This window comes from Trachemys scripta, chromosome 8, assembly GCF_013100865.1.
Source record: "Trachemys scripta elegans isolate TJP31775 chromosome 8, CAS_Tse_1.0, whole genome shotgun sequence".
NCBI classification, from domain to species: Eukaryota; Metazoa; Chordata; order Testudines; family Emydidae; genus Trachemys; species Trachemys scripta.
The window spans coordinates 45,981,336-45,990,730 of record NC_048305.1 but is presented as its reverse complement, the minus strand read 5'-3'; the positions used below and the strand labels follow the sequence as shown (position 1 = coordinate 45,990,730).

General features: G+C 46.7%; 1 protein-coding gene across 2 annotated transcripts in view; it reads left to right on the top strand.

The window, feature by feature from the left end:
* The first annotated feature begins 4,066 nt into the window (after positions 1 to 4,066).
* Positions 4,067 to 9,395, top strand: part of FMO1 (flavin containing dimethylaniline monoxygenase 1) — an 18,499-nt gene continuing 13,170 nt past the window's right edge. The window contains exons 1-2 of one of the 2 annotated variants that reach the window (XM_034779574.1): positions 4,067 to 4,219; positions 5,775 to 5,941. In XM_034779574.1, the coding sequence (XP_034635465.1) occupies positions 5,810 to 5,941 (132 nt within the window). In that variant the 5' untranslated portion in view covers positions 4,067 to 4,219; positions 5,775 to 5,809. Of the gene's footprint in view, positions 4,220 to 5,738; positions 5,942 to 9,395 lie in introns of both variants that reach the window. The other variant, XM_034779575.1, reaches the window with a different exon arrangement.

The following is a 9,395-nucleotide window of genomic DNA, read 5'->3' as shown; positions in this document are numbered from 1 at the left end:
GAGCCTGTGGCCCTACAGGTGGCAAGAGACTGTCCATGTGGGTTCAGCACACTCTGACCCTCACCACACTGACCTCAGTTTATATACCCTGTTTTGGGTCTGGTGGAGGAGGGCAATCCTCTTGTTTCTATTGCCCACTTGCCGAATGTGCTCTCAGATTTCCACTCTCCTGGTTTCTCTGCGGCTTTTGTTGATAGCGTTGATGTGTAACAAATTTCTTCGATACTTTTCATATCTTTGCATTTCAAGAATTCTATTTCTCTATTAATGCCTGCTATTAACTGGAATTTCTCCCCTTCCTGCTTGTCAAGCAATTTCATTTAATATTTCAAAAGTTGCTTATGTCTTTCAATAGTCTTTTTCCCCCTTCTGTTCAAGAAGTCCAATAATTTTTTGAGTGCAGCAATCATTTAGAAAGAAAATCAGCAAGAATCCATTATAGTGGACCTCGTTCATACATTTATATAACCAAAGAATGTATAAAACATTTCACATCCTTTAGGGCTTGCAATAAAATAAGAGACACATCCTGTTTTTATGTTGTTTCTTATCTGAGGATCTGGAGGTTTCTTCGACAATATGTCTCGTAGTTTGGGAAGTGGGTGTTGATCTCTCATTGTCTTAAGTTTCTGTAGCAGGAGATAACGTGGAATGAGCAAAGAGGTTATTACTGAAATCCTCCGTGTGGACAGGAGAATAGAGGGATTGCTTCCTGATTGAAGGGGCAGATAGAGAGAGAAACATAAGCCCAGATCTTCAATGGGAGTTAGGTGCCTAGTTCTCATTGATTTCAATGGGGGTTAGGTGCCTAAATACACATGAAGAACTGGGCCCTAGTAATTCACTACCAAAATATTCAAGACATATTAGACATCTATACATCTGTGACAAACGTGTGAATTGTCTGTAATATTTTAATGAACTATCTGCCTGACTAGTCTGGACTTATCACCACGGAATCACTACCCAGTGAGGGGCAAGAATTGATTTCCTCCCTAGGGCCATGTCTACACTACAAACTGTGGTCAACACAAGTTATCACAGCGCATAGTCACCAAAGCTTGTACATCGCTCAAGTACGTGCATACTTTGCTCCTTGCGTCAGCACTGCAGGTAGTCCCCAGAAGTGCCTCTATTGATGTGAAGTGTGGTGCACCACGAATAGGTGTCCCAGTATGCCATGTGTTGCCATCGGTGCAATGCCTTTTGGGAAATTTTCTCAGTGGGCTAGGGGCAAGAAGGTACTAACCCAGGGATCTCTGAATGCAGGGGGCAGGTTCCTACCATGCAACTTTTTCCATTTCATAATGCCATCCATATCCCATAATTTTGGCACCTCTTTTTAAGAATCCCACAAACTCAGGTAGCACACGCGCACACACACACACACAGAACTACACATCATGATTGGAACTGGCTGAAGAAGGACATCAAACAAAGAACCGAGGATGGGATAAAGTGACCAACCTGGCAGAGGAGGGGGTCACTTTACCCCATTCCAAGGCCTGATATGCTACAGTGACAAGAGAGACACACTGGGCTCTAAGGGGTTAATAGAGGCCTAGGAAGGCTGCACAGGATGCAGCCAATCAGAGAAGGGCTGAAGGGAGTAGTCAATCAGGGCCAAGCAAGCCCATTTAAAAAGGGAGCTGCAGGGCAGAGGAAGGCAGTTCTCTGCTAGGAGCCCAGGGAGGAAGGACTGTGTCTCTGGAGGGCTGAGAAAACTGCCAGCACCCTGGACAGATCAGTGCTGCTAGCAGGGACCAGGAGAGAGAGAGACAACTCCTGGCTGGCTGCTGGTGTTTGCAGGTTGAGACCCTCAGTCAAAGGCAAAGGGGATGCAGGGGCCATGAGGAAGTGGCCAGACAATTTGCTGCAGTAGCCAATAAGGAAAGTGGCTGAACAGTGGACTGCAGGTCCCCCGGAAGGGGGGAGCACAGTGTGTGGCATGGCCGGAGGGTTGTGTCGCTGAAGAGGACACCGTCGTCCTTGGAGAGATGCAGGTCCTAGAGCAGGAGTGACAGCAGCAAGAAACCACCCAAAGAGGGTGCACAAACACACAGAGCTAATTCCCAAGACAGCCAGCAGGAGGCGCCACAGTGGTGAGTGAACTCCATTACAGGGACATATTATGCAGCAAGGGTTTCAAGGACTTTGGAACTTGCCAAGATGTCCATGTGGCTGATGAGTGACACCTGGTCAGACAGGTTTGCATGGAAGCTGTTTATTGTTTCCGATATATGTTCTCTCCATTGTGCTTTTGTCCTGAGTAAATAATACCTTACATCATGAGAACTGGTTAACCCTGTCCTTGCCCCTGTGACAGAACAGGATGGCAGGTGCTGAACTACACTCTGACTTGATCACAGTAAATTGCAGCATAAGTCAACAGGTCTGGAGAGACCTGAGAAAGGTGATGACTAGCAGCCGGAGACCTTAATGGGGTGCCCTCAAAGAGGCCAGGAAGGAAGGCCAGTGCAGTTACCTCGGGAACCATGTGCGACAGAGATGGCAATTTCCTGCAGTGTCTTTGTGAGATCTTACTGCATTAGCTGTATGTACCGTGGGACAGGGATTGTATATAATTCCATAGGGGAGAGGAACTAAGAATGGTGGAGGTGATTAGGCAAATTCACACAGGCTGGAACACCTCCAAGGAGGTGTCACCATGCGGAGAGTCTCACCTATACTGGTTCAACTGGATTCTCCAGAGACTAACAGGCAAAGACAGGACGTTTGCAATAATAGTCTAAGTTTAAACTGACGCCAGTGCTGATCCAGCAAATGGACAGGACCTTCTGTCCAAGGGGGCAACCAATCCTTCTTGGGAAGGTTTGGAAGGACTTTCATCTGTTGAGGCTCCGTAAGACTGAGGGGTGGCTTCTAGTAACCTTTGCATATATGTGTGTATAGCATGTGTATAGGAACACTTAATGTTTTTGTATGTTTTCTCTGTCATGCTTTCACCTTAAGGATAAACATGCTTGCTTAGAAAGAGCTGGGTGGGAACTTGTGACTGCTGGCAATTATAGCTATTCAGAGCCCACAGAGAGAAAGCAAAGTGCAAATGCTGACGTGGTCAGGCAGTCTGGCTTGCTGGGGATATCGCACTGTAGCCAGGGAACTGTGCAGCGTGGGAAAGCCCCTGGTCAGAATGGGGAGAAATGCGAGTCTCTGTACAAGAGAGGTGACAGCTGAAGAGCCAGGGGGCTAGAGTAAGTGACCTCAAGGGATCAGGGAGGGGAAACACAAGGGCAGTTGCCCTGAACTGTGATACCATGACAATAGGGTTTCATTTCCGGGGCTGCTTTAGACAGGCAAAAGGGCTAGAGACTTAGGGGCTGTATTGTGATGGAAAATCCAACCACTTCATCCACTCCAGTAGTGGCACACAGTCAACATAAGGGCTCTGGGCTCCACGTTACAACCCATGACGTAGCAAACACACAGGGACATGACCAGAGTCCTGCTGTAGCCTGGCTCTTGTCAACTGCCCAGATGGCCTCTTGGGGCCATAGGCAACCCTATGTAAGTTAGAGCAGCCCTAAAGGTGCTGTAATGTAAACCAGGGGCCTGGTCTGCAATCAGGGAGGTTCAAGGTGACAAAGTCTCCTTGGCCTCTACTGCTGCCCCACATTTCCTACCCTGAGCAGGCTCAGCTGAAACAGAAAATCAGAACCTCTCTTCTTTTTGGAAACAAAAGCCCAGCTTCTCCTTTGCAGGGCCCAGTGTCACCAGTAGCAAGGACTTTGCCCAAAGCCCTTTAGCTCCTCAGTGCAATGCAGGCTGTGGAACCAGTTTGCAAGTCAGCATCCCTTCTTGCCAAACTTGTGTCTTGCTGAGATTGGGGAACTATTTAGCTATTTCCACCCTGAAGCAATAAGCAGCCCTCAGCCCTTGCTATCTCTGGATCTCCATCTAGTCTCACAGATCAGATTGCACAGGTCCCTTGCTTTGATGGTTTTGGAAAGTGATCAGACAGCTTCCACATCTGAGAACTTTGCTCCTGCCAATGCCAGCAAGGATCAGTTGCGTAACTACCAAGGGAAAGAGGGCGGTTCCACATTAAGAGAACTCCCCACTCCCTTGAACCTGTTGTTGTGTGTCTAATATTCCTCCAGTGCTGTGCAAGTTGAATTACAGTGAGTGACGCTTTCCCTAGCTGCCCAGACACACTTGTGAAGGGACGTGGCTTCAACAAACAAGACACAGACGTGAGGTAAGGGAACTAAATCAACCTATGCATGTAGAGGGTAAAGTGGACACCACATAATAGGGACACAGTTAATAGGCACAGCTGTTTAACTAGTACAGATGGCTAGGGACGGTTTTCCTGCAATGCATTTGGTTTGTTTTAGAATCACCTCTGCAACTTTGCATTGACTAATAGACCAGCTGGAAGCAGATTTTTTTTTTCCATTTGCCGCTGAACTTCTATGACAAGCAAGCCTCAAAGCATTTGAGACAATAGAAGCTAGGATGTGCCTTATGCAAACTTTGTTCAGTTTTGAAGTGTGTATTTGTTTCATAACAGATGGCTTTAGAGAGTCCTTAATAAATACAGATGGATGCAAAAAGGTGCAATTACTGGGCAGAAAAAGTGCTAATTCAGTAAACAAGAGCAGGTAAACTGGATGTATTTCTGAAGTATACATTCAGATTTCCGTGCTAGGAGGTAGGAACCGAAGCAATGGACTGGTTGGGAAATTATCTTTTTTTCCTAAAAAAAAGTCAATGAAAACAAGCAAAAAACCCCAAACCTCATGGATGTTGAAATTTTTCCATGAAAAATATTGGATTTTCACCAAAAAAAGATGTGAAAGGGAAAAAATCTGTTTTCTCCTAAAACTTGAACTTATTAATAGAAAACTCATTGTCAGAGAGACATAAGGCATTCCAGTGGCTGGGAGTTGATGCTAGAAACATTCAAACTGGCAATAAGTTACATATTTTTAACAATGAGGGTAATTAACTATTGGAATAACTTACCAAACTGTGTGCTGGAAGCTTTATCACTTTATCATTTGAATTCTTTCAATGAAGCCTCCATGTCCTTCTAAAAAAGATCCTGGTTCAGCCACAAGGTATTGGGCACAATGCAGAGGAATTATTGGATAAAATTGTAAAATTCTGTGTTTATGCAGGTGGTCAGACTAGATCATGATAGTGGTCACTTCTGGCCTTAAATGTTTGTTAATTACCCCACATTCTTGTTGCAATATTCAATTTAATAGGTCCATGTCTCTATCTTTGGAGGAGAACTCTATCACTGCAATGTTCAGTGATCACTTAGTACTTGCAAGAGGGACTTTAGTCTGTGTCTCCTGCCAATTTTGGTTGGACATATTCCTGGAGGTTTCATCACATGACCTAATCTTTAAAGATTAATGTTTAGTTCCTGGAGACTCCCGGACAATCCTGGAGGGTTGGCAACCTTTACTCTGGTCCCAAATGGCTGTGCATAATAACAAGAGATTCACAGTGCCCCCACACAAGCTCTCTGTCTGGGAAACTCAGCACATAAAGGCACAGTCCCCAGTATCACAAATACTAACTGAATTCTGTTGCTCTTTAACCACACATGAGCATCTGCTACTTAAGATCATCCAACCCCTTTTGTATAATGAACAGGAATGGCAGATGTGCCTGTTAAATCTGAGAGGCGAACTAGTAATTACTTTCTCCATAACACTGTCCTCTTTGTTTATAATATACATTGCTGATCCTTTTCACTGAAGTGATACCAACTCTGTTCAGTGAATTCTACATACCAGCAAGACTGCATGATCTCCCCCCAATAAAGGAGACCATGGTGAAGAGAGTCGCAATTATCGGAGCTGGCGTGAGTGGACTGACCTCCATCAAGTGCTGCCTGGATGAGGGGCTGGAGCCCACCTGCTTTGAGCGGAGTGATGACATCGGGGGTCTCTGGAGATTCACAGTAAGTGAGGGGATTCGTTGCCTGTGGAGTGAGCTACACCTGTGCGTCCCAGGCCAGTAACCAGAAGAGACTATTCATTAACCAAAAAATGAATCCAGCTCAGCAGCAGCCTTAAACAGAACTAGTTTGTTCAAAGAATGGCAGTGTCCTGTTCAGACACTGGGGCGTGGCAGTCACCAGGCCTCTGGATTGGATGCAACCTTTGGATCCCGCATGCTCCCCAGCCCCCTAGGTTTGAGCAGCATTCAGACACAGTGCCAGGATGCAAACTCTCTGGCTGGCACCCTCCATGCTGCCCTAGGCCCCAAGACCAGTGCTGGCCCCCTCACGTAGCTTATGCACACTCTCCGCAGAGTTCCGCCTGCATGGCACTCGAGTTTAACCCTTTGGGGACATGTGACAGATAAAGTGAGGAATATAGCCCTTGTGAAGGAACACCTTAAGCACACACACTTTACTCTCAGGGTATCTCTACACTGGAGCTGGAACTGTTATTTCCAGCTTGGGCAGACATACCTGCCCTTGCTCTGGGAGAGCTGGCGTACTAAAAATAGCAATGGAGAGGTGGTGCGTGAGCTGGGCTAGTCACCCAAGTACATACCTAGGGTCGTGGATGGGATCATACTTGGGGTGGCTAGCCCCTGTCCCCACTTCTGCCAACATGGCTAGATTTTATTTGTTATAATTCATGTGCTAGCTCATGGGTAGGAGGATTACGCTCCCTGCCCCAGTGTAGATATACCCGTCGAACACATATGAGATACAGATCTATGGGAAAACAAGGAATACCTGAATGTAATACCCTCCCTTGGCGACCTCAGCGCTCTCTTTGGGGTTTGATCAGCAACCTTCAGGGGATAGAGCCCTCCAGCCTTCCCCTCCTCCTGCTCAGTTTTCTGCATCTAGCAATGAGCTCTTGCCTTCTTGTTAGGGAGCTTGTCTCTTTTAAAAGCAGGGCCTGACACCTCTTCCTGCTTCTCGTCTCATGCTGGGGCTTTTCCATTCCCTCTTTCTCTCCTGGGGGGCTGCTGACAGTGGGCCATTGTCCCAATTTCAGACAAGGTCTGTATTGTGCCACAAAACAAAAGTTTTATTCCACACTGAGGGTTAGAGTAGAAAATGGAGTTCATAGAATCAAATGGAATTCAGAAACATACAGGGACACATTCCCAGCACTGTAACGGGGGCAGGGGAAGGGGGTTACATTAAGTAGGTCCTAAGTCCCTGATCCCAGTCTATCCTTATTGTACAATGATACTTAGCATCTTCAACTGGCCATACTAGTAACTGATTAATCCTCAGAAGCCCCTGTGAGTTAGACAGCCACAGTGGATTTTGGTCATTAGCAACTACTCATTTCACAGCAAAAAGCAGTTTACTGGCAACTTTTGAATAATGGCAAAAGTCCCATGCAAGCTGTGACAGCAGAGGCTGGGGCTTTCGGCAAGGGTGGGGGTGCTGGGGACTGGTGGGACTGCACAGTACTTCCTCCTGCTCTCTTTGCCCTGCACCCTGCCCTGGCATCGGGGACTTGGACTCAGCAGGTCCCAGTGCTTCCTTCCCTGGCTGCAATCCACAAATCTGCCTGCAGCCAGGGTTTTCCATGGACGGTGGAGGTCCTTGGGGGCCCATGGGGCTGCACAGTATCTCCCAACCAGCTGTCTGGGTTGCAGACTCAAAGCCAGCAAATTCATTACAAGGGGAACGTCTCTTCCAAAAGAATTGTCAATAAGCAACAAGCCAGTTGCTAATATCTGAAAGTCGTTAACATTAAAGTGAAGGGGATGGGATCGGTTCTGAGGGAAAATGTTGCTAATAACCACAAGTTGTCTTTATCAAGCTTGCTAATAACCGGCATCAGCTGTATTATTAACCCCACTTGATGGGTGGAGAAACTGAGGCACAGAGAAGTTAAAATGTGCCCAAGATCACACCAGTAATTTTTTGGCAACTGAGGAATACAATTTTAAGAACCCTGACTCCCTCGTCCCATGTTTGTTCTTCTAATCCACTCCCCCTCCTGGAAGTTCTTCCTAAAAAATGACTGGAGCTGGCAAAATGTCTTAAGAACTGCCTAGTAATTGGCCCGAGCAGCCGGTGTGACAAAGTGCCATGCAATGCAACAGAATTCAGCTGTGCAAGCCTAAGTGAAAACATCGGCAACAAATTTCCCAGTGTTTGAGTCCAGTGTCTTTCACACTGTCCCTGTGTGAGAAGGAGAAAATCAATGCTTTAATTTGCAGGGAGTGCAGAAAACACTTCAGACACCCCTCTGTCTGGTGAAGCCACCCCCTTAAAGGCCCATGGGGACAAGAAAGGGAAGGTGGGAAGGACGGGAGTTACAGATGTCGTCGTCCATGTCCTCCCCCTCCCCCCATAGTCTCAGGGACTTGATTATGTGGAACATGCTCAAATGTTCCCTCAGGATGTGTCTACACTGCAGTTACACACTGGTGGCTGGCCACTGTCAGCTGACTCGGGCTCATGGGGCTCAGGCTAAGGGGCTGTTTGATTGCAGTGTAGACATTCAGGCTCGTGCTGAAGCCCACGCTCTGGGACCCTCCCTTCTCATGGGGCCCCTGAGCCCGATCTTGAGCTCAAAGGTCTACACAGCCCCTTAGCCAGAGCCCCACAAGCCTGAATCAGCTGGCACTGGCGAGCCATGGGGTTTTTAATTGCAGTGTAGAAATACCCAGGACTAGAATTCTTTGAAGGGGTCAAGAAACTTGTGTACCAAGGGGATTCAGTGGATATAGTGTACTTAGATTTTCAGAAAGTCTTTGACAAAGTCCCTAACCAAAGGCTCTTATGCAAAGTAAGCCGCCATGGGATAAGAGGGAAGGTGCTCTCATGAGTTGGTAACTGGTTAAAAGATAGGAAACAAAGCGTAGGTATAAATGGTCAGTTTTCAGAATAGAGAGGGATAACTAGTGGTGTCCCCCAGGGGTCTGTTCTGGGACCAGTCCTATTCAACATATTCATAAATGATTCTAGAAAAAGGGGTAAAGAGTGAGGTGGCAAAACTTGCAGATGTTACAAAATTACTAAAGGTAGTTAAGACCCAGGCAGACTGCGAAGAGCTACAAAAAGATTTCTCAAAACTGGGTGACTGGGCAACAAAATGGCAGATGAAATTTAATGTTGATAAATGCAAAGTGATGCACATTGGAAAGCATAATCGCAACTATACATATAAAATGATGGGGTCTAAATTAGCGGTTACCACTCAAGAAAGAGAGCTTGGAGTCATTGGGGATAGTTCTCTGAAAACATCCACTCAATATGCAACAGCAGTCAAAAAAGCGAACAGAATGCTGGGAATCATTAAGAAAGGGCTAGATCAGGGATCAGCAGTCTTTGGCACGCAGCTCGCCAGGGTAAGCACCCTGGCGGGCCGGGCTGGTTTGTTTACCTGCCACGTCCGCAGGTTCGGCTGATCGCAGCTCCCACTGGC